This window comes from Conger conger, chromosome 5 (genome assembly GCF_963514075.1).
Source record: "Conger conger chromosome 5, fConCon1.1, whole genome shotgun sequence".
Taxonomy (NCBI): Eukaryota; Metazoa; Chordata; class Actinopteri; order Anguilliformes; family Congridae; genus Conger; species Conger conger.
This window is the reverse complement of record NC_083764.1, coordinates 15,204,497-15,229,084: the sequence shown is the minus strand read 5'-3', so window position 1 is coordinate 15,229,084 and position 24,588 is coordinate 15,204,497. Positions and strand designations below refer to the sequence as shown.

At 45.6% G+C, this 24,588-nt stretch overlaps 1 protein-coding gene across 4 annotated transcripts in view; it reads left to right on the top strand.

The window, feature by feature from the left end:
• Positions 1 to 24,588, top strand: part of fynb (FYN proto-oncogene, Src family tyrosine kinase b) — a 53,603-nt gene that overhangs the window by 9,697 nt on the left and 19,318 nt on the right. For 3 of the 4 annotated variants that reach the window (XM_061243615.1, XM_061243618.1, XM_061243617.1), the window contains exons 2-3: positions 2,325 to 2,392; positions 24,057 to 24,313. In XM_061243615.1, the coding sequence (XP_061099599.1) occupies positions 24,067 to 24,313 (247 nt within the window). In that variant the 5' untranslated portion in view covers positions 2,325 to 2,392; positions 24,057 to 24,066. Of the gene's footprint in view, positions 1 to 2,324; positions 2,393 to 11,360; positions 11,686 to 24,056; positions 24,314 to 24,588 lie in introns of those variants that run through there. The other variant, XM_061243616.1, reaches the window with a different exon arrangement.

The following is a 24,588-nucleotide window of genomic DNA, read 5'->3' as shown; positions in this document are numbered from 1 at the left end:
CCACACAGCTCTCACCCATTATCTTTTATTGGGGGGGCCACAGATGAAAGGGAACATGGTGTTGCCCCCGGGTTCCCCTCACGATGAGCAAAGCCTTCTGGGAGTTTCTAGTTTGAGGAAGAAGGCCCAATAGTAGTGATATTTGGGATAGCTAACTGCCCATTTTCTGCTTTCAGTGGGCAGAAAATCATGTTGCCCTGGTTTATACCCGATGAGTATGTTGCAATTATTGTTCCTCCACACAGTTTCATCCAGAAATGTGGGAAAATAAGCAAATAAAGATATATTATCATCACTTCTGCTCACCTTTAATAATGTGTTTTCGTTTTAAAATGATGCCTTTCAGAGTGTTTACGCCGCTGTGAATGGTGCAGACAAATTACGGCCATTTTCCCTTAATAGGATTTCAGGGGTTATTTTATGAATGATGCAGCTTGCGCTACAGACAGTTTCTGTTTTCTTGTTTGTGATTCTAATCAGATTTTGCTACCACCTCTTCAAATTGAACAGCCTGTCTTGTTCAATAGATGCAATGAACACACTGCATTGTGAAGGCGAACAGATTATGTGTCTTAATTTCTGCTACGGCAGAGTATCTTTGTCATTTTTATAGCATCTGTTGGTAAAGTATGACCTCACTTTACAGGTCAATGGAGAGATTACTTTTGATTTACCTTTTAACGTATTTAATATTTATAATATTATAATTAATTTCCACCATTATTTTTTATGAAGGGCATTGTGAATTCATATTTAATTGTTTGTCTGTGTGCTTTTGTTTGGGGCTGCACCAGCCTTGGATATTTGAGTTTGGTGGCATTTGCTTGGCATTATTCGTTTATGCATAGATTCTGAAGTCATTTCACTAAAGGCTGCATCAGTACAAAAATGCTAATACAGATTGAAGTAGTGAAGTTTGTCCCTATGCGGCAAGCTTGTGGAGAATGCATGAGTATTGGTTACTAACATATTTGGATTTGTGGACACTGACACTCTTGATTAAAAGTTTTGCTTATGTTTATTTCTCACTTTCACTTTCAACCGAGCCTGACCGTAAACAGCTGCAGCTCTGGATTACCAAATTTCTACCTTTCATTCCTTCACTTCAAAGTTAGTCATTTCTTTGATCATTGATTTTGCATTACAGGACAATTTCCTCAAGCAGAAAGAAGTCTCGCTGCAACGGTGTCACTTACTGCGGCCTAACCAGCTTTGTCTGAATGAGCTGTCATAGACTTGTCCAAGCCTGCTCTCTCTCTGACCAGCACCGTGTCTTCAGTATACTGGGTGTGATGTTCCTTTGGCTTATTTTAGCTCAAACTTGGCATGTGACGTTCCACTGTGGTTTGGGAAATGGGTTTGTGAGTATTCGTGCTGTACACGCTTTGTCAGTATGTGTGATGTGCACATTGAAAATGTACACACAAAATGGTTGTGTTGTATTTTATTGTTAGCTGTTTTGGTCTTCTTATTTAGAAGTGTCATTTTCAGCTTAAAGCCTGATGTGGATGAAATGTGGATGAAACTTCTGTTATCTTAACCGTTTCCTTATTGCCCGCTTTGATTTCCCTGGCCCTCAGCCCTCAGCACTCACTCAGTTGGTTGCTTGATGTGACAGACTAGCTGCAACCAGCAATTAAAGTCAGTATAATTCCATGTGTCCAGGATTGGCAGGAAACTCCATTAAATACAAAGTGTTGATTTTGGTGTGCTATTTATGAATTAAGTACCCCCGTTTCCTCAGACTAGAGAATGTGATTTTAGGCCTGAGTGAAGGATGGGGTTGGATACTTGACCAAAGAACATACCATTATCCTTATCACTCCATTTGATGTTGATGATTTGAGTCTAGGTCTTGGTTTTCACCTGGTTTACATTTAAGCTTTGGACACCAAAAAATGTCTTTCTGTATCCATTCCACGAGTTCCTGGAATAAATGTGAACCATCTGAAGAGCTTTCTCTTGATCTCGACATAGCCCTGCCTGCCAAAAAACGAACAAATCCAATCTGGGACCAAGGTGCGTAAGCGCCCACAACACACGAGGCCATTGCGTGTAGTTCTTTACTGTGGTTTAGCCTGGCACGTTACTCAAACCCGTTTGCAACCTGTTGTTTACAAAGCCATGCGCATTGAGGTCACTGTTGAGCAGAACCACTCCGCGTGTCCCGAACACCATCGGTATTATAGTCGGGCAAAAGTAAACGGCGAGAACCATTTTCGGAGCGGAGCGCGAAATGGCTTTCGCTAGCGCGTGGTTCATATTCATGTTTTATTGAATGCGCCGATGAATAATTAAAGTTTTTCTTCTTTTCCCCCCTGCAGGGCCTCTGTTTTTGCTGTACACAAAGCGATGTGGAGCAAATAAAGATCCTGATACGCTGAAACAAGAGGTAAGCACCGCCACTTTAATTACCGCTCGCGCGCCAGATGGGCTCCTGTAGGGTTCATCACAGGCCGGCCGCGTTTTAACGGCTGCAAACCAGGACCGAGAGCTACCATCTATTAACAAGATAGTCACACTTGGCCAAGTCTAATTGAACGCCACATTAGACAGGAAGTTTTTTTTCATGGTAGGGAAAGTGGATTATGGTGTTGCTGGGAAAGGATGTTCCAGTTTCGTAAGTATCCCTGTTCTGGGAGCAGCCTTTTCCTTCTTCGAAGAAATCTATTCCGCAGCTGTGCGGGTTAGAAATGTATGGCAGTTAAAAAAAGTGGATGTGAGAAGGGCCTCAGGTGTAAGTCATGTGCCCTGTGACGATGGGAGGGGTCCGGCAGTAATAACCTGAGGCTGAGAGCGGCTTCTCCCCTTCATTCGTGGCCTGATTTATCTCTGTAGCTCTTTGTTCCTGCAGTACGCATCTGATCCTCCGTGCCCCGGGCCACAGGCATTCTCTTCCCAGAGCGACCGTGACAAAGCTAACTGGTTTCTTTGCGGGGGAAAATAATCAAACCTATATGCGCGTACTGTACCTGCAAACACTCCCAGCTCTCACCCTGCTGCACAGACACATAAAAATACGTGTCAGTCACTGGAATAAGTGCAATAAATTGCCCTGGACAAGAACATCTGCTGTAAGCCAGCAATATAATGCATAATGAATGAGCTTATTTTTAGGTTTCCCGTTTCTAGCCTGTCATTCTTTTTTAAAAATATATATACCCAAAGAAGAGCAATATAACATTTGTTTTTCTAAACACAAGTTGTCGTTCGACAGTGGTTGTATATTTGCGAACGTGAACGTGCATAGTTGTGAACCTGAGTGTATGTTTTTAAAGTGTGGGGGAGACGTGTTGCACACTCCATAGGGCAGCTAACTCTCAAGCCATATGTGAAGCCCCCTGTATGGGCAGGGATTCGGTTCCCCCTTCCCCTCTACCATGGCACCTCTTGAGCTACCATCCTTTCTCTAAATGTCACTCTGCTTTCCCCCCATACCAAATAAAAAAAATGAAATGAAAGTAAGTGAAAGATTTGAACAAATGTGGTGCTTAGTCACAAGGCAGGTGTTAAGGCGAGACACGCATGTTTGCAAGTTTTCACGCCCTGCAAGAGGTAGACGGGCCACGTTGGGCCAGCCGTTACCATGCGACTGTTTAACACTTACTGTGCGTGGTACTTATGGGCTTGTCGTACAGATGCATCTCATAACATTTATTTTGAGTCATTTAACATTCATTTTGTGCATGATGAATATTGAAAAGTGATCTTTCGCCTCCAGGGAGAGACATAAATTGAAAAAGAAGCCAATAGATGTACTTTCAAAAAGAAAAATTTGTGTGTTTCGTGTCATTGAATGGGGTTCTTTTTTCCAGCTCATTAAAAGTTACTGCACGGCTGCCATCTTGCATTTTGCCAATGTGAAGTCATTTGCTTTCATGGTTCTGTCTTGTTCTCCGTTTTGGAAAATAAACTCTGGAGTCTCCCTTTCCTGTTTCAAGCTGCTTGTGCAAACCATTGACAGTCGGAAAGGCCCACTGCGGGTAGTCCTATGTAGACGTGTAAAAATGCTCTAAATGGAAATTATTTTTTTTTTAAAGGAATTTTGTTTCAGCATTCGCAGCACAGAGGGACATCTTCTCAGACAATGCCTAAGAAAAGGCAGTTATGCTGTCCCAATGCTTGTACTGTACATACTATGTTCCATTTTAGTGAGCAGGTTGTGTTGTACTGGGATTCTTGTCCAAAACAAACATGAAAGGGTACTGAGGTTGATCATAATGGACAGGCACTGGTGACCAGGGCACGGTGCCGGACAGACTGGAAAATCTGATTTTGATTCACTGACGGTATGTGTGGGGGAAATGAAAATGTGACGCTCTGACGCAGCCCATTCAGAGAGGAAGTGCGGGGTCGCGACGCGGGGTTAGTCATGTCATGTTGAAATTATTACGACCCGTGGCGGTGTGACCGCTCGCTGGAAACCGGCCCACCGCCTGTTACGCGTTCAGGGGGAAGAAGTCTGAAAATGATAAAATGACTCACTCATTCCAGGCAGTTTGCTGGATGCCGAGACCTCCTGCCACCACCCCAGGCTTCCACAAGCTCCCCAAAGGCTCCTGCTCGCTATTAAACACAGCTAAAGCCCTCATATTTACATCCCAGCACTTGTATATGGGTCGCCGCTGCAGATTAAGACACAGGGCTAATGCGTTCTGAAAACACCGCTGACCTCGGTTTGCGTTCTCATCCTGACTACTTAAAACAATGGCAGGCCACAGCGTTCATCCCCCCTCGGTCGGTGGGGGGAGAGAGAAGCGAGATTCGCGTTTCATTTCCAAATGGCGAGCGGACTTTGGGCTTTACTGGTGCTTTTAAATTGCAGCGTTTACTTTCCGTCGAGCGGCGGGCGGCTCCCTCCCCCGCTCCGGGATTAGAGGAGATGCGCCGATGGCAGAGGGCGGCCCGTTTTAGCTGCGGCTCTCTCGGTCGTCACATCTGTTTGCGTTCTTCATCCGCACGCGCCCTCCGTCCGCCCAGTTATTTTAACGAGGGAGTTTGTTACTGAGCAGGAAGAGACAAAGGTTGCCAGTTATGTCCCTGCTCCCCCTCGGGGCTTCTCCTGACCCGGAGCATGACTGTGCAGGAGAAGTGCACCTCAGTAACAGTTCTGTCCCTGGGTGCACGCCGGGACCAAACTGCTACGTACCTCCTCTCCTGCGAGAGACTTTGTGGCCTACAGAGACCACTCTCTATGGGATTTAGTGCAGAGGGTCTCTACAAGAGAGTTTTCCTGCATGCCCTACCCCCACGGTCTTCCCCACATTTTTGAATGGCCATTGAGGGGTATTTGCGGCAGACAGTGTTCTGATGACTTTTTTTTAGTCTTTTTTTCTTCTTTTTTATTACCTTTAAATGTTTACAAGTAGCCAGCCGAACAGAGGTCTGTTGTCAGCCATTTTGTGGGATTGTGTTGTGTTGTCTGTGTGGGATTTAGTGCCCTGGGTCCCTCCAAGAATATCCCATTTTCCTGCAACCCCCAACCCCTGGGGTCTTCCCCGCATTTTTGAGTGGCCGCCAGGTGAGAAAAGGAGCCAGCGAGGAGTATTTGCGGCAGACAAGTTGTTATGATGTAATTCTTTATCAATTCGCAAACTTTAATTGTATGTCTAAAAGTAGCCGGCTGAACAGAGGGTTGTTGTCGGCCATTTTGTTCACCACCGGCACTTGGGAAGCTCCTTGCACCCCCCCCAAAGCCCAACCCGTGCCCTCGCTTCCTCTTACTGCGGGGGAACTTTTGACAGCTCCCAGCCGACGTGACTGTCGCAGTGCCGAGGGAAAAATAGGGAACAAGACGGCGGCGAATAAAAGCTCTGGCGCACATCAGCCGGTGGGAGGCATGGGCTCTGGGGAAGATCAAAGGCCCTGCCGCCTTGGCTTTCAGGAGCCGAACCCGCTGACATGAGAAGTGCCTTCGCCATCTAAGGAGCGTTCGGGGGTCTTAAAGGGAGTAATCGATACCCGCGACACCCGCCGCAGCTTGTTAGGCTGAGCCAGAAAGCAGCCCTCCAACCTCGGGGCGGACCGCATTCGGACAGGGCAGGAAACGAGGGGGTCCAGTGAAGGATTGTGCCCGTGGTGATGATCGCTGTAATCCTGTCCTGGACCAGAGAGAAGTGGGTCTCTGCCTCACCCCCCCCCCCCCCCCCCCCATCCCTCCTTCCTGACACTTTTACAGTGCCGAGTAGAGTCCTGTTTTATGTTGTGTTTTTCTGAGAGGCGAACGTGGGCGATCTGTTGTTTTATTTGTTTGTTGTAATTGGGGAATACATAACGGCCTCGGGCTGAAGCTCTGTGGTATCACAGCCTGTGTGTTACCTGTGTGCGTGCGTGCGTGCGTGTGTGTGTGTGTGTGTGTGTGTGCGCGCTTGCCTGTGCGTGTGTGCTTGCCTGTGTGCTTGCCTGCGTGCGTGCGTGCGTGCGAGCGTGCGTGTGTACATGGTTGTCTGTGTGTGTGCATTTGCCTGTGTGTGTGTGTGTGTGTGTGTGTGTGTGTGTGTGAGTGATAGATCATTCAGTCCAACTCTGTAGGTAGAGAATGCAGAATGTAAAGCGGAATGAGTCAGCCATATTGGTTCTGTCCAGTCCATTGAAACCTTCCTACCGTATGCAGTGTTTACACATACGGCTCTCACACGACTTTTCACTCGCAGAAAACAACATTCTACAAATGTTTACTTTTGTACTCTGGAAGTCTGCAAGAGAATGCTGTTATCTAAAATGCTTCCCAGAGTGCATTTCTTCATGTGTTATTGGAGCACAGAGCTGAATAACAGGCACTGGTTACAGTGGAGCATCACTCTGCAGTCGTTTTATTGGCCAGCGTGAGAAGGCTTTTTTGTAGACATCTGAGTCGGGCACAATGGGAACTGCCTGGTTCCTTTGTGGGGCATAGACTTACTGCACACCCTGGTGAGAGGCCTGATAGGTATATTGTCTGAAGTATTCAGTGCAGGCTTTAAACTGGCCCAGGCAGACTAATGGCTTTACACATCGATGGACTTATTCTGAAACGAGGGAGGGTAGTGACAATCGTTTCTTTCACTCGCCCGGGACTCGACTGACACCCTCGCATGGTTCACTGACGGGCTCCAAATTAGCCTCTAATCTGTACGATGCTCAAAATGGCCGCCCATTGTAAAACCACTAGAAGCAAAGCACGTTTAAGGTAATAATTCCACTGTAATATCAGCAGAAAGGGATTAGGGAGACTTTAACGATGACCCGATTCACTGTTGTTGTGTCTGCTTTGTCTTAGAGAACAACATTTGTGCATAATGGCTCACTGGAAAATACCAAACTAATTTTCCCTCCCCTTTAATATAGTATTGATCCATATTCAATTGTGTTTTTGTACTTAAAACAACACAAAGTAATTTGCCCTCTTTTTGTAGGTTTTCATCGGACATAACCAGACTAAACTTCCTTGATCCACCTCCCATTCTCTGCACAAAATCAAAATACATACTGCAAACACTTGTGTGACACTCTGTTTGTTATCTTTTTAAAATGCATCAATTTTTTTTTTTTTTTTAACAAATTGCTTTAGTGTTTTTGAAAGGCCATATTACATTGGAGCTCATATAGAGATTGGGCAAAAAAAATGACTAGCTGCAGGAAATTAATAATGTATTGCCGTGTCATAATGTATTCCTTTATCACACGTTAATGGTAAAAACAAGTTCATTGTTTTGAAATATGCTTGTATTCTAAACTAAAAACTAAAAAACATGTCCCCATTTAAACGATGAATGAAATTACACTTTGAGATAGATTAAACTATAACTGCTGTTATTATTGTAGCTCAGTCAGATAAAACCGTGCTGTTGGGAACAGTTTGCAGATGAGATCATTAGTGTCGCATTTGTGTCAACCTTAAATTAAGGCCTTGAGAGGGGGGCGGGGGGGGGGAATCTATGTTGGTTGCTTGATTGAACCCGTTCAGTTGAAAACAGTATAGTTTACCTTTGAACCGCCAATCAAATAAAACCTCTCCCTGGTATAATGGCTGATTACATCAGCCCATTTCTGCAGCCATAAAGTTGATGTACAGCACGCTTCTTCCGGCTGAGTGTGGAAGGCCGGGAATCAATCTCCTAAATGAGCAGTAACTCACGGGTTCTGAGGAGTACAGATGAAGTGAATTTCACAGCAAAGTAACAACAGCAGCAGCAGGAGAAGCGCCACAGGGTGTGTGCGTTCTCCTTCAGCCCCGGTGCTCCTGACGCAATCGGAAACAAACCTGCCATTCGCGTGTGAAGCAGGGAACGCGCTAAAACCGTAGCACCAGTGGTGCGGTTGTGGCGAGATGGGCTAGTGACAGGGGTCCGCTCATATGTTTCGTTCATGCACTGTTAGCGCGCTAGGCTATCGATTTAACAGGGAGCAGTGTGGGATTTCGGACGGCCGCCCCCCTGCACAAGTGTTGAGTCTGGCTGGAGAACCAACCCCCCCCCCCCCCACCAGCTGACTCAGAATGGTTCTTGCATGCCGACCAAAATGGAATGGAAATTTCCATTGGAAGTTCTCAGTCGGGGGAACCCTGGGTGTATTTGGGCCCCCCCCCGCCTATAAAACTGCGACAACCTGTAAATCACTTTCGGAGACCGCAAACATTTTTTTCAGGTAATGATTTAATGGCGCTCGTCTTAGCCATATATGTTTGTGCAATGATAAAGAAACGTGTGCGCACCATTGGTATGTTTTTATCACTGTTGATAATTAATTAAGAAATTAGTACATAATGCACTAAACCAGGAGAAGGAAACTCAACTCCTTTGTTTCCATTAGCTTTTTGTGCATTTTTATTATTGAATTTTTATTGGTTGGTAACCTCATCACTTGTTGGGTGCACTATACAGCAATAATTAAGAATCGTAATTGAACTTATTAAACTTTAGTATGTGGGGCAGATTGCTGTAATCTAATGTCTAATTTATTTACTCATCTTTAAAAGAACGGAGAGGGTAAGTAGCCAAACTTGTGCGTCACTGTATTGATTTTCCCTTAATGAGTTGGAAAATAGCACTCTGTCGTTAAAAGCAGTGTCCCATGGATATTTGGTAAAGAACGGGGTCAACAAAGTCCTCTTTGTTATATTACGTAAGCAACCTTCATCATACTATCATGCGCATTTCCACATCAGATTTTTGTTACATTTTTGATCACTTCTAGGAGTTTAAAGCAGGCTTGTGTCGGATTAGGTCATATGTGATGGGAATGTAACACGCACACACACACACACACACACACACACACACACACACACAGCAGCCTGTAGCGTAGTGGTTAAGGTACATGACTGGTTGGTGGTTCAATCCCTGGTGTAGCCACGATAAGCTCCGCACAGCTGTTGGGCCCAAGAACAAGGCTCTTAGCCCTGCATTGCTTCAGGGGGCATCAACTGTAAGTTGCTTGGGATAAAAGTGTCAGCCAAATAACATGTAATGTAATACACATACACACACACAATTGTTCCTTCAGCTTTCAAATTGTTCTAGTCCTGTTTGCAGCATGTTGTATGTGTTCATTTGAACACATTCCAGTGCTGGTGTGTTTGAACCACATTGGAACTATTTTGTTGTGTTAAATAATGGATAACAAGTATCTGTGGTCCAGCTTTCCTTTCCGGGAGCAATTGTGGAATTGAGGGAGGAGGAATGTGCGGTCCGCTCTCAGCAGCTGCCTGAAAACAACAGCTGCCCGAGTCTGCTTCATCATAACATTTATGGAGCGTTTTGTATCTCGCCGTGCCAGATCTCTGTGTGTCCGAGTACACACAGAAGAGAGGAAGGAGGAGGCCTTTACCTGAAATGAAAGAAAATGTAAGCCCTAGCATGCAGTGGACATCACTGGGGCCTCATGCAGATGCTCAAATGCCGGGGCCTAAGGGACTCTGAGGTGCAGCCACACGTGGCAGTGCCCAGGACTAAGATGGCTTCTGGAATGATCTTTGAAAGGAAACCCGTTATTAAATCTCCAGCCTGTCTCGAGCCAATGAGGGGTGTCTTGGCCTCGAACAGAAGGCTTGGAGAAGCATAATTTTTGATGCACGCCCTCCGTTTCCATAAAAATAAGCTGTTTTAAATCCAGAATCATTTCTGTAGCTACATCTGTCCAGGACCTTTTTCAATAAAGTAAACTATGCTTTTGTCTTCTTTCAAAATTCTTAAATTAGCCCGTATCGGAAACTGGCTACAGATAAATCAATTTTTGACATACAATGTGTCTGTGACATTCTAAGATTGAATTCTGACCCTTGATTGACCTTTTTCTGTAACAAAAGGTTTGTAAGATTGGGTTGTTCAAGCTGTTCAAAACTTATAGACACACAATAAAGTAATTGATTAATTAGATTTTTGGAGTGTATGAATCATTCACATTTCGGAAAAGTTTGTACTACAGTTAATTTTGTTACATGACTGGTATGTCACTTACATATGTGTGTGGGTGGGTGTGTGTGTGCATGTAGGTATGCGTGTGTTCACATGTATGCATGTTCACACGCATACATATTGACAGGAATTTCTTTATATATGGCTGGATATTTATTGTTTTCGGCTAAATGGCATCCATCCTATGTCTCTGAATTCAAGCCATTAGATAACTCACATTATTATTTGCAGGCTATGATATCTGAAGTGGTATTGAAGGTAAAAGAGGCGAAGTTCAAACATTTCATTGTCATTATAGGTCAATGATGATGAACTAATCTACATGTTGATCCATTATATTTTTCTGCTCCACACTCAGTGACCACTTTATTAGGTAGACCTGTACACCAGCTTGTGAATGCAAATATTTAATCAGCCAATTATGTGAGAGCAACTAAATGCATAAAAGCATGCAGATGTGGTAAAGAGATTTAGCTGTTTTTCAGACCAAATGTCAGAATAGGGAAGAGATCTGTGATGTAAAGTGTAAAGTGATCTAAGTGACTTTGACAGTGGAATGATTGTTGGTGCCAGACAGGGTGGTTTGAGTATCTCAGAAATTGGTGAATGGTGTGAAAAACAAAAAACAAAAGACATCCAGTTAGCAGCAGTTCTCCGTAAAAAAATGTGTTCTTAATGAGAGAGGCCAGTGGAGAAGACAGGACAGTGATGCAAATAACCACGCATTACAACAGTGGTGTGCAGAAGAGCATCTCTGAACACACAATGTCAAACCTCTAAGTGGATAGGCTACAGCAGCACCAATACGTCTAAAAAATAAGTCTTATAAATGCCTAATAAAGTGCTCACTGAGTGTATATACAGTACATTAATCAACCCCTAAACAGCAAATCATTCTTTTTTTTTTTTCTTTTTTTTTTCGGTAAAGTATGTGAGAGGCACATTCCTCCAGAGAGGCTGATGTCAGCTTGGTGACATTTGCATGCTGTAGGTGTGCAGAAGAGGTGTAAAATGTGGTTTTTTCCCCTCTGTGCATCTCAAACAATGGTGTTAAAGCTGGCACATCTAGCTACCGTTTGACTTTTTACCATGGTCCCTGTGTGAAAGAATCGACTGAATTTTGTTTCACGTTTTCTTTCTTTTTTCCGATATGATCTCACATAAGTTGTGTATGTTAGGGGTACAGCATGATGATTGCAACAGTGTCTAGAACATACAGCTGGCACCTCATAAAAGAACAGCTTGCTCCTCAGTCTGCTGGAGGATTTGTAAATGGCTCTGTGAAAAGAAGGTAAGAACATAAGAAAATAATCCTGTCTGTAGAGTGTCTTGCACTGTGTCAAGCCTGGTCTTGAATACTCCCAAGTCTGTGATTCTTTCATATGACCTGGCAGCATTAACAATAATCTATCCAAAAAATACTTTCTCAGATGGCCTTTTAAAATTGTATACAGACTCTCTTTTTATATATCTGTTTCATATTTTAGTAACATATTTCTTTATTATTTTTAGCGTTATACATAGGGCTGTTTTTTACATGTCAGGAAGACAAGGTATAACATCACCTACTGATAATGTTTAAAAATACTTTTTAAACTAAATGAAAGTAAATCATTTTGAACACTACACTCCCTCTGCTTGTCTGCTCATATAGTGTGTGTATATTTGTGTGTGTGTGTGTGTGTGTGTGTGTGTGTGTGTGTGTGTGTGTGTGAGAGTGTGCATGCAGCATCGATCAATGACCCAGTTTGCAGGCTTTTCCTCCCATTTCAGCTGAACCAAAGAGTGGCCTAAAATAAAAACATCCACATCCACGAACCGTGCCCTGTGTGTCGAGGACCACTGAAGGGGCTGCATCGTGCTGTTGCCGGCCATTTTAGCTGACAGAGGTGATCCCCTAGATTGATAATCACATTTGCTAATGTCTCCTTGTGCAGAAACCTAATTCGTAAACAGAAATGACTGCGTCTGATAAGCATGCAAGCGTTGCATCTCTTCTCAAGCTTTGCAACTGGGTCATGGCGGTAACTCAACTGGTTTGTTTATTTGGGGGGATTTTTTTTTAATGCGCATACAGGAATTGTCTGCTGTCTATTGAGCGGTGCAGTGTAGCACATGGTGGTTAGGGGGGGGGGGGGGGATTGAACACGCCCATCGTGGGCTGCAGTTGTCTCTGGTCTTCTCAGGCCCTGCAGTGGCCCTGTACTCTGCCGCACAGCTGTCGCTGTCCCTGGGCCTCTACTACGTCTCGCCACTGAAAGCCGTAACGGTTCTGCTGGGAGGAGTACCTGGTGCAGTGGAATTCCGTAACCTGGCAACAGAGCTAGAGTGGCAGATGTTGCCGTTAGTCGGTGGAGGGAGGGAGGGGGCAGAACATGCTCCAAGCCTGAAATGTCTGCCTTTAGTGAAGCAGGTACAATGCATAACATTACGTGCAGTGCATTGATGTCTATTTCTGTAGGTATGGGAACGGTCTTAGGTTCAGGAGATCAAATATTTCCTGTCCACTATGGGTAGAAATGAGGCCGGGGATATGATGCTTTAGTGAAATTTTATTTTCTTAAAAAAACATATAGGGAATGAAACTTTATATATTTATGTTTTTAATTATTTCATTTTATTTATTTTTTTACACTTTGTTGCCAAATAAAAACCTTTGGAATATATTCACCTGAAAGAATGGGTCAGCTTCCTCTGTATTAAGCTGGTAGTCATTTGGCTAACGTTATGCAAACTGTAGGATAAAAGGCTAATTCACACTAGTTACTGTTACCCGTGTTGTCGAATCTTTTCCATTTCTCCAAAAGTGGTTCAATGATCATGTGAAGATGCTAGGTAGAATGCTTTTCTGTCGTCTGGTGGGGAACCATGTTATGTAGCACAACTTGCATCCCCTTTTATTTTTGTAGATGCTATTCACAGAAAAGCAAATGGAAAGTAATTGGAATGTGGCCAGCACGTGAAGGTTAACCACATCCACCCTGCAGCCTAATCGTTTCTGTAAAGAGACGATGATTGCAGAGATAGACAAAGCTTGCTCATTTTGTACCAAACATAGGTAAAAAAAGAAGGCTGAATGGTGTTTCAGCGAGGAAACATAGATTCCATTAACCTTCGTGATCAACACAGACCTAACATGAGTAAAATAAGATGCTGTTTAAATGCAGTGTGGTTGTCACCGGTTGCTCTTTTCTTTTTTACACGGTTCGTTTTCATATGTCTTGCGTTGTTTTCGTTTCTTTTTATAGCTCAAATACGTGGTGAAATGGGAAGCATTAAAAAAGATGATGTTAATGCCGATTAACCTAGTTAATATCCCCTCGCTCTATATCCTGCCCAGCCTAATGTGCCGTTTCTTCTTTTAAAAAACACTCGCAACGGGTTCCAGGGTTCAATTAATCGCATTGAAATCGCAGCCCACATAGCGACAGAAAAATAAACCGGGTTCAGCTGCATCGTTAGTTTTCTCCTGGCTGGTTAACGGTGTCTTTCTAATGTACGCTTTTGCTTGTCAGACTATCCAAGAGTCCTCTTTTAAAGCCGTTTCCATTACCGTGTGACACTGGAGTTCGATGTTTTCTCACACGGGTGTTTACCTGTGGCTACGTTGCTTGACTACAGGGCATGATTACGGATTTCTTTCAAAGAAGGAAAGTCTCTTGCTGATGTGCTGTCACAACATCGTACAGTATCACTAGCTTCCTCTCTCCTCTCTCCTCTCTTCACAAAGTGCTCTCTCACTCTCCCTCCCTCTTTTGCTCTCTCCCTCCTACACCGTAGCCTGTCTCCTTCCTCTCTCCTATCAAACTATAGTCTCTCTCCCCTCCTACACTTGTCTCTCTCTCCCTCCTCCTACAGTGTAGTCTGTTTCTCCCTCTCATCTCAAACTATTCTCTCCCACTCCTCCTACACTGGTCTGTCTCTCCTCCTCTCCTCTCAAACTACAGTCTCTCTCTCCCTCTATTCACATACAGGCTTTTCTTTAGAACAAAGTTACAAGATGGTATCGATGAAATGGTTGGCTATAATTGGAAATGCTTTTCACTTGCTCATTTTTTCAGAAGAATAAGCGTATTAAGGTATTCTGGTATTCTTGAAATACAATTGCCTGGTTTTTCCTTCATTCACAAAGATGGTTGAATGCTTGTAATAGGTTCTTAACTGTGGGAAGATAAGACTCAAATCATGACTTTTATGGGAAGAAAATCTGTACAGTGACTCTGCTGCGGAGATTAAATCTGCCTTAACAATCCTCCTTCACTAGAACTTTACTCATTTAGAAAGATTTCTGTTTCCTTGTCTTGCTCCATTTTGATCTACGAAAGCTTGCAGACTAACAGCACTCCAAAATAATGTTACCGCTTTCGAAAGTATGGAAATACCCATGCCAATGGGTACCTTTTTTAATTTCTTTTTTTCAACTGTCTCATGGTCGCATATCTGGAGGAGGCTGAGTCATTTCTGGTAAAGCATCATTTTTAGTTTTCATGAGAATTTCATTAATAGATTCTCCAGGAAATATTTGAGAGGGTCATAAGTTTAAGTTAGGCGGCACGGATGGTGCAGTGGGTAGCACTGCCGCCTCACAGCAAGGAGGTCCTGGGTTCGAATCCCCGTCGGCCGGGGCCTCTCTGTGTGGAGTTTGCATGTTCTCCCCGTGTCTGCGTGGGTTTCCTCCGGGTACTCCGGTTTCCTCCCACAGTCCAAAGACATGCACGTTAGGCTGATTGGAGAGTCTAAATTGCCCGTAGGTATGAGTGTGTGAGTGAATGGTGTGTGTGCCCTGCGATAGACTGGCGACCTGTCCAGGGTGTATTCCTGCCTTTCGCCCAATGTATGCTGGGATAGGCTCCAGCCCCCTGCGACCCTGATCAGGATAAGCGGGTTCAGATAATGGATGGATGGATGGATGGATAAGTTTAAGTTGCAGATATATACAGTCAGGTCCATAAATATTGGGACATCGACACAATTCTCCTCTTTTTCTGCAGTTAAAGCACATTTTGTTCGTTTCATTTCAAATCCATTGTGGTGATGTATAGAGCCAAAAAGATGAGAATTGTCGATGTCCCAATATTTATGGACCAGACTGTATATATATATTTTTTAATGGAAATTGGCCCGTATCTTTTTAAACTGTGAATGTGCATTTGAGGTGTTGGGTCTATTTCATGAAACGTATCTTTCTTCATGATTTATGTTTAAATAGTTTTGATAACTTTATTTACCGTTAGTTGAAAAGGGCATAGGGTAAATTAATTTCAAATTAAACAATATTATACAACAGGGAAGAGAGTGACTTCCAGTACGGTAGGCTAATCCTCTTCCATTAACTGTGTGTGTGCTCGTGTTTGTGGTTGTGTATTTGTGTGTGAAATACGTATTTGTGCCATATTTAACTTGAACTTGTGACACCGCCCTCTTTGTGTCACCTCTTCGTTTAGAGGAAAGGAAGAGAAGGGAAATTCCATTGGAGAAGTCCCCCGCGTTGTTTCCTGTGCTGTTTTTCTGTCTCTCCAGTGGTCCCACAGGTTTAATAAAAACCTGATTCTCGGGCGCAGCTAACACACAGCCGTCATCCAGGCCACAGAAATGGACAGGGCTCGTTAGTCACGCTCTCCACTGACTTACACGTTTTGGTTATTACAATGTGTCCTGTACATGCAACAGATATCACTTCCTTACACTGAGTGTCTCATTGGACCTGCTTACTCATCCTAATACAGAGGTATAGCCTGCCTAGCATCTCATACAAAATGGCCGCTTTCCAATGGTATCATAATGAAGGATTCACTTATGGTGCATGAGTTAGGCTCATCCTCCATTTGCCCTCTTGTATCAGTCATGCCTGGGTCAAATATACATTTCTTTTGATTCATTTACTTTTCTAAGCTTCACTGAGCTTGTCTGGTGTATTGAAACCCATGAAATGCTATCTAAAAGTGCAAAACTTGCCTTCTGGTTGTCTTGGTTTGCTTAATTGCACCAGGCAAAATATTTGAATTCAAAACAGTTAGGTATTTGACCGAGGTCAGGTGTCAATGTTAAGATATTCACTGAAACTTCCCCCTCCCTCTCTCTTTCTCACGAACAAAAAGACCGGTCATTCACACAACACTCCATAAATAATTCAACCTCGCATCCGTGCCCACCTCGTCCTCCATAATGAGTCCAGACCTTCAATTTTGTTCTGGTCCATTTTTCATCCTTGGAAAGTTTCAACTTGAAGGAGGTGAGAAAAGTTAGCCATAGCTGAATTTGAAATGAAGTGGAAATTCTGAGATGTGCCACCTGCTGTTTGGCCCCAGATGTGAATTAGCAGGCGATTGTGAATAGGCATACCCTATTATAGGTAACGGAGCAGAAGGGTGGGCAGTAAATCATTAATTGCTGCGATTTGCTTTGCACCGCGACATCCGTCCGTTTTATGACCTCAGGCTTGAATTTAAAGGTAGTTTAGCCTGTGAGGAGAGGACATTTTGGCCTGAAAAGTAATAAATATTTCATTCTGCTGGGCAGCTTTGATTTGTGCGGTGTCTGATTTATATGGCGTCCTGCGGGATTTTGAATGCGTAGGTTTAGAGGTCAAGCCCAGGCCACGGCTGTATTGTGAATACAAGGTCACCCTTTCTCTCTCTCTAGCTCAGAATTAGAAAAGTTGGCTCTGCGAGCAGTTTGACACAAAATGGCGCCCTTTTATGACCCGCGTGGGGTCATTGTGCATGAGAGAGACCCACTTATGCGTACGTTTGTGTGAATGTTTTTTATGCCTTTCCGATCTGTGACTTAATTGTGTTTGCTGATATTGTACAATACCAGGTTTCAAATTCAGAGAGAACTCCCAATTCTGAGGAGCCCTTAAAAAGCTATGAAGCTTGACACTGAGATCCAAAGAGTTGTAAGTCAATTGAACACGCGCACACAGAAACTTGTGCAAGCTCTCACACACACACACAGAAACACACATGTACAAGCAACACACACCTACATGCATTTTATGCATATCCAAACACATGTACACGCTTATTTACACACACACACTCTCTCTCACACACTCACACACACACACACACACACACACACACACACACAGACAAATCATTTGTTGTCTCCCACAGTCCCCCTGCACTCTCTTTTGGTTGGGGGCTGCCATCACCAGCATTGATGTTGAGTCGCTGTGACATAATGGTGCCAGTGCAGAATGGACCGCACGGAGAGCCCTTCCCCACAGTGGCATCCTTCCTGCCGGGGCAGCGGAGGAGGAGGTCGGCCCAGTGTTGTGATCCCTGCTCAGGCAGTGGAAGCGATGCGAAGGAACGTGCGTCCAATCGGCACTCTCCAGGGATTGCGCCTAGCTAATGGGGCCACTATCGACCTGCCGACTGCACCCAGCCCTCCCAACCACAGGGGGCGCTGCAGCCCAGAGCGCGAATGTGCGGTTAAACAGCGGCTCAGCGTAAACAAGGCCCTTCAACTCAGAAAGAAAGCGACTGCACCGTTACTCGAGAGAGACAATCTCCCCAGTGTTACTCGGAGAGAGACAATCAGGCGCATGAAGGGCCTCTTATGGTGTCCATGGGGAAGAGCATTAGAGAGCGAAAGGGTTTGTTGTAGGGAATGGGACGGTCCCTGCCTACTATTTAATTAAAGAATCTGAAGTGTCTCAGAGAACCATGTAGCGGGAAGGTACGGAGTCCCATATACAAGATAATTGAGAACGAGGGAGGGAGGAAAGGGTGATTCTCATCTTCTGACGGTCTCGAAAGACGACGGTCGAAGGAAACCATGTTCATTCTCCTGTGGGTCAACGTTAGCAGAGGCCTCAAGCGTCCAGCTTGTGATTCCCGATCCAAAAGGGATTGTTGTTAGGACGTTACAATACCACGTTTCTTTTTTCACCACTTTTCCCCTCCGTTCATTTTGCTTTCTCCCCCTATCCCGAGTTCCGACAGGGAGTGAGACTAATCCGCTGCTTCACGCGGGCCCTCAAAAGGCGAGGGAAGCGCAGCATGCTATTTCTTCCTCCTTCCCTTTCGGCCCGGAGCCGGTCTTGGGAAAATAGAAAATAAAAACGGGGGGAGTGAGGGTGACGGTGAGGGCGGGGACAGGCCGAGCACTCCCCCTTGTGGACTGCAGGAGAGGAGGGGCGAGTGCTCCCTTCTTTCAGACGCCCCAGCAGCGGGGTGGTTTTGATTACGCCCCGCTCAAGCGCCGGCATTGTGCGCCAGTGTTTCCCTCCAGCAGTGCCAGGCGACCCCCGCGACCTCCCGGCAGTGGGCCAGTCCTGACAGAACAACTGGCCCTCAGAAAGAGAGAGACAGCCAGCGCAGTCAATCCCGGAAGGGCCGCTAGCTCCCGCTTCCTCTGAGCCCACAATGAATAAAATTAAACCAGGCCATTTACAAGCCACGAAGGGGGTGGGGGGGTGGCTGGAGGTAGTGGCGCAGGGAGGGGGGGTCGTTAAGCTTAACATGTGAGAAATGACTGCAAACATGGTCAGGTTTCAAAATTCTTATCCGCACGTCTGATCGAGAAACAACCGCCCAGCTCTCAGTCTGGACGTTGCCACGGCGATGCGTCGACAGATACGCAGCTTGCAGGGAATTGGACAGTGCGCTAATTGCTTTCGCTCTGTTATTGTCTTTGTTGTTGTTGTCGTTTGGTCGGACTTGTTTGTTTTTCGTGGGAGCGGGCGGTCCGGGCATTGTTTGACACGAATGCGGGGGGAGGCTGAGCGTCGGTGTGATGGCGTGACGCAGAGCGGGTTGTGACTGCGTGACAGGGTGTCGCAGGGTGTGGTGGGCTGATCATCCCGCTGCTCTGTGCAATGTACGGTGCAGCAAGGAGGGGAGGCAGACTCACACTGCTCTCCAGCTGCAGACGGGCGTTGTCTGTTCAGCGGCGATCTATCTGTCACATCCCTCTTCTTCTCCTTTGCCTCTCTCTCTCCCTTACCCTCTCTCTCTGTTTCTCTCTGCCTTATCCAGTTACCTCATCTCCCCTCGTTTTCTCTCCTTTCCTGTTCTCTCTGCGGTTTCTCCATCATCCCGTCTGTCTAAAAGAGCTCCTGAAAGGTATCGCCTGGACGTGGAGTCTGCCCCAGCTGTAGCCGGGCCTACGGGAGACCAGAGAGCTACGCTCAGCACACTCCCATCACGTGTCCCGCGTCTCAAATTAGCGTCCATCTTGTCCACTTCTCCTTCCATTACTCCAGTGGTGTCCCTCGTGTCAAATGTGCGTCCACGGCCATCTTGTCCACACCTCCTTCCAACACCCCAACATGTGTCCCCGTCTGAAACATGCGTCCACAGCCATCTTGTCTGCTTCTCCTTCTAACACTCTCAAGAGTTGTCTGTGTCTCAAACCTGCATCTACAGCCATCTTGTCTGCTTCTGTTTCCAACACCCCAACAGTTGTACTGCGTCTTAAACCTGTGTCTACAGCAATGTTGTCTGCTCCTCTTCCTATCACACGAACACGTGTCCCCATCTCAAACATACATCTACGCCCATCTTGTCCGCTCCTCCTTCCCTGATGTGTCCTATTCAGAGACGGCCCCGAGGAGGAAGGCGAAAAGATGGTCTGGGCCCCCAGGGGCCTCTTGTTTAACCGACGCTGCACCTGTGATCTGGCCATGAAATATAGATGCATTCTGGGAGCTTTTAACAGCTTGTCCCAGTGTGGTGGCATACCTTCAGGTTTGAGCAACTGTTCCATGAATAATTCAGGAGTGTGTGCGTGCGTGTATGTGTTTGTGTGCGTGTATGTGTGTGTGTGTGTTTGTGTTTTCCTGCTTTTCTGCTGTTTTGTGTCAGTAACTGGTTGTGGTATAATGGCTTGCTACTATGGGCTCTATTGGAGCATTGATGTTTTTAGGTTACATTGAGTATTTTAAGCATCTTAATGCAGTTATCAGTGAGGGATCTTTCTGGATCTTTGCTTTGAGCTGTCTTACGGAGTATAATTATGTTTTGATAATATTATTAGCTAGTGTAATAATTCAACAAATATTAACAGTAGCAAATATAATCAAGTAACCATAACCTTTCAAATCTGTGGTATAGACTTCAGAATGCAAAACATTCTGCATCCATTCTTTTCTTTCCAATCGTAAATATCCACGGTCGCCTAACTGGCTGAAAGCCCACTTCCTCTTCCTGTTGAGCGTGGGTGACAGATGGGCTGCTCGGTTCTCGTAAAACCGACCGGAGAAACCGACGGCTTTGTGTCTGAATGAATGCACCACAACAAAGTCGCGAAGAGGAGCGCTGACTGTGAAAGGTTACACTGCAGAGGTCAAAATGTTCCGGAACAAAACATAATCCGCGCCAGCTAAATTCTTGTGGTGCTCCTTCTGGGTGCCTTACTTTGCGTGTTTGTGAGAGATGAAATTTGGTGTGTGTTTGTCCGCAGCGAAAACCACCTGCGCACAGGTGAGGGGGGGCTCGATGCATCAAAAAAAGGAGGGGGTAAATAATCGTGGAGAGAGATGGAAGGGGAGAGAGATGAAAGGGGGCCGAGTCCATGTATAGTTCAAACGAAATATTGACTCAGCTCGTTCCCATCTTGCAGTAGTCCCAAGGGCCTGTTGCCTTGATCCTGATGTAGTACCTGTTGCATTTTTCGGCAACCCTCTTCGCATCCAGCCACCTCCCCGCCCGAAATGGCGCGGCTCCCCCACAGCGGTCCCAGCGGGGTCCGTAATCTACGCTCCGCTCCCGCACGGTGGGGCTGGAGTCTACCGCCCAGGAAGCCGTCACGGTTTATCCCTCGTCCTTGCCCCCTACGACGAGAAATGACCGTGCGTGAAAAAATAAACCTCCCGCTTCAACCTCTTAACGCTCCAAGTAACCGTTTTTTCACATTGGTAATGACGTTAAGTCCCCGAAAGCCATTTCCTGGCGCTTCGGAGTCATGAGTCGTCTCTCGGGAATGGGTTGAGGGTATTTGAGCATTTCGATCGAGCTTTGGGCCGAGATTCACCCAGATTCTGTATGCGGGTCCACTCCGGCCAACAAGTGCTATTAGCCAAAGAGCTGATGCTGCTGTACCGTCCTGACTGCTGAGTTATACAGTGTCAGAGATGCTGTAATGCTACAGGCCTGGTCTAGGTGCGGTTCGTACTGTTGTGTATGACTGTTATTTCAGAAGCATACTATGGGCCCATGTGCAGTGGCCATGCACAGCTAGCACAAAACATTGTCACAATGTTTCTGCAATGTAATGGTAGTCTTATAACATTGTCAAAGCATTCCAAATAGCATTGTGAGAACATTTTGCTTTAGCTGGCTCTGCCTACAGCTTTTCCGCCACCTGGAGAGAGCCGGCCATACACACCGCAGGGGAGCTCTCTATAATTATAATTTGTTATTTAGCCGACACTTTTATCCAAAGCGACTTGCTTTTGATTAGACTAAGCAGGGGATAATCCCCCTTGGAGCAATATGGGGTTAAGGGCCTTGCTCAAGGGTCCAACAGCTGCATGGATCTTGGCTATACCAGGGCTTGAACCACCAACGTTCCAGGTCTCAGTCAAGACATGCTGCCCTGCCCTCTGAGAGAAGCCCTCTCCAATTAGCATAAAGAACTAAAATTACTTGCCCCACACACACTCCCCCCAGTCACAATTACCAAAGCGGTGTCACCTCAAGCCAGATATGTGCAGGTAAAACCACCTCTCCCACCTCATGCTTTGTCCCACGGAGTGACACACTTCTGCCGTGGGCCACGCCGGATTCTTCTTTTTCCGGCGGTGTGTTAATTTAAGCTATGAAAAAAAAACATTAGTCTCCGACTTGGTTGCTTTGCTGTGCATCAGAGGCAAGGGTAAGTCTCGATCGCTTGGTAGCGCTCCACCGCCTTTAATGCCGCTAAACCAATCACATTCAAGGGGGTGTGGTTAGCAGTTTATTAACATTTGTGCAGATATGATAAAGAGCTTATTTGTTAATGGGGTTTTTTTTTTTTTTTTTTTTTTTTTTGGGCTTGATTGACACTTGTTTTCCTCCTGGGCGTTGGGTCAGGAGGTGATGTCAGAGGAGAGGGCCGGGCGGTACGGGTGGTCATTGTCTCCCAGTCAGACCGCAGCCATACTGTTGATTAACAGAGTTAATTTTTTTTTTTTTTCTCCCTGTTTTCACGTTGTGTTGCGGCGAGGAGGGGGGAATTTCTTCCTCTCTGCGTGTGTCTTTGGTTCTGCTGCTTCCTGCTCCTCTCGGGCCGTAGCCGGGAGAGAGTGAAAGAGAAAATCTGTCATTGAAAAGAACTGCGAGTGGCATATCTGGGATTGTGCGCAATTTCTGTTTAGCCCTTCAGGGTCTTTCTGTCCTCCCGTAATTTGGGGATTTATACCAAGCGTATCACCGCTGTGATGCACTGCGCAAGCAGCTATGCGCCCTTTTTATTGGAAGAGCAGCGGTTTGATGACGCCGTTTTCCCAATGCGCAGTCACACCGCCCGGTGTTTATCTCCGTCTCCAATGACAACGGGTGATCAATAGCAGAGCCCTGCTGAGCAGAATAGAGCAGCCTAGTATTTACCAGCGAACGTGGCCACACGAAAACCGACTTTTTAGCAGGACCGGCGAGAATGATGTTACCGCGTAACTAATATGAATGTTTCACTCTTCACGTTGTTCACGCGGTTCTTATTTATGGACCGCCATTCACGCCAGTAAAAGCAGCTTTGCAGGCTGAACGCAGGACGCGTGAATGAATCGACAGTGATAAGATTACGATCTGGTGCCCAGTGGGAAACGGGCAGGGTCTTTTTCTCTGAAAGCGCTGCTGCACATGAGCGGTCATCGCTGAGATCTGCCTTCTGCCTTTATTGCGTACAAGAGGGTCGATGCCAGCGATGCAATCATGGAATAATCAATGAGTAAACATCGCTCTCCTTTGGTTGTGCAACCGGCTTGGTGCGCGGATGCAGTGTGTGAAAAGGTTTTTTTTATTTTTTTATTATAATTTTTCTGTTCGCAATTTGCAGACAACACCCCATGTTGTTTCAGAGTGCTGTTAAAATCACGCACACACACAAACACACACACTTGCACACACCAGTGACCCACTGTTGCGTTTTTTTCTCTCCTACATAATATAATTGCCTTAGTTTTCTCCTCCATAACATAATTGCTTTAGTTCTCTACTCTAAAGCATAATTGCCTTTCATGCCACTTTTTTAGCTGCAGTCATCAGCTTGGAATTATTCTCGCTAAAGTGATGATGTAATATTTTAGTCAAGGTTAATAATACATATTAAATACATGTTATGAGTACAGCTGTATCGGATGAAATTTCAGTGCAAAAAAGAATATCACTGCATCATTGTTTTGATGTTAATACCATCACTTGTTGAGTGATACCAACCCTCATGTTTGTAATTATTGGGTTGTCTAATGTTTCTAAGCTTATAATAATACACATTTTGTCACTATGGCAAATTCATTTGTCAGTTAGTCTACACTTTAGATATTCTGCATTAGCATTGCTAAGACATTGCCAAAGCGCATTTGTTAAAAGATAAACAGAAATATTACAACAAGGAATGAGTAGTAGCAGTAATAAATTGGCAAAAAATAGCAGCAGTAATATTGTGAATGTTGAAACGGTTTGCTGTAGATCCTGACATTGATCGACGTGTCCCCTGTCTGTCTCCCTGCAGAACATAGATAATGGGCTGTGTGCAATGCAGGGATAAGGAGGCCTCGAAACTGACGGACGACAGAGACACCAGCATCTCGCAGAGCGCGGGCTACCGATATGGGGCCGACCCCACGCCACAGCACTACCCCAACTTCGGGGTCACCGCCATCCCCAACTTCAACAACTTCCACGCGCCCGGGGGCCAGGGGATGACCGTCTTCGGCGGGGTCAACTCGTCCTCCCACACGGGCACCCTGCGGTCCCGCGGCGGAACAGGTGGGGTAACCCCGTCGCTCCTCTCCCCGCCCCCCCCGCCCGCCCGCCGCCCTGCGGAATGTCCGGTCAGCGGCGGGGCTTTGAACCCCCCGGCTTTGTGTTGGCAGAGGGAGCGCGCGGTACTCAGGAAATCCTCCTTGTTTTTTACGGCCCTGCCCCAACGAGCCAGAAAACAACCCCAGAGCTTAATGACCACGGTATTGACCCTTTCAGTCCCAAGCCCAGTATGAAGTGGCTATTCCACCCAAATCCCAAGAGGTTCTGGCTTTGGTCGA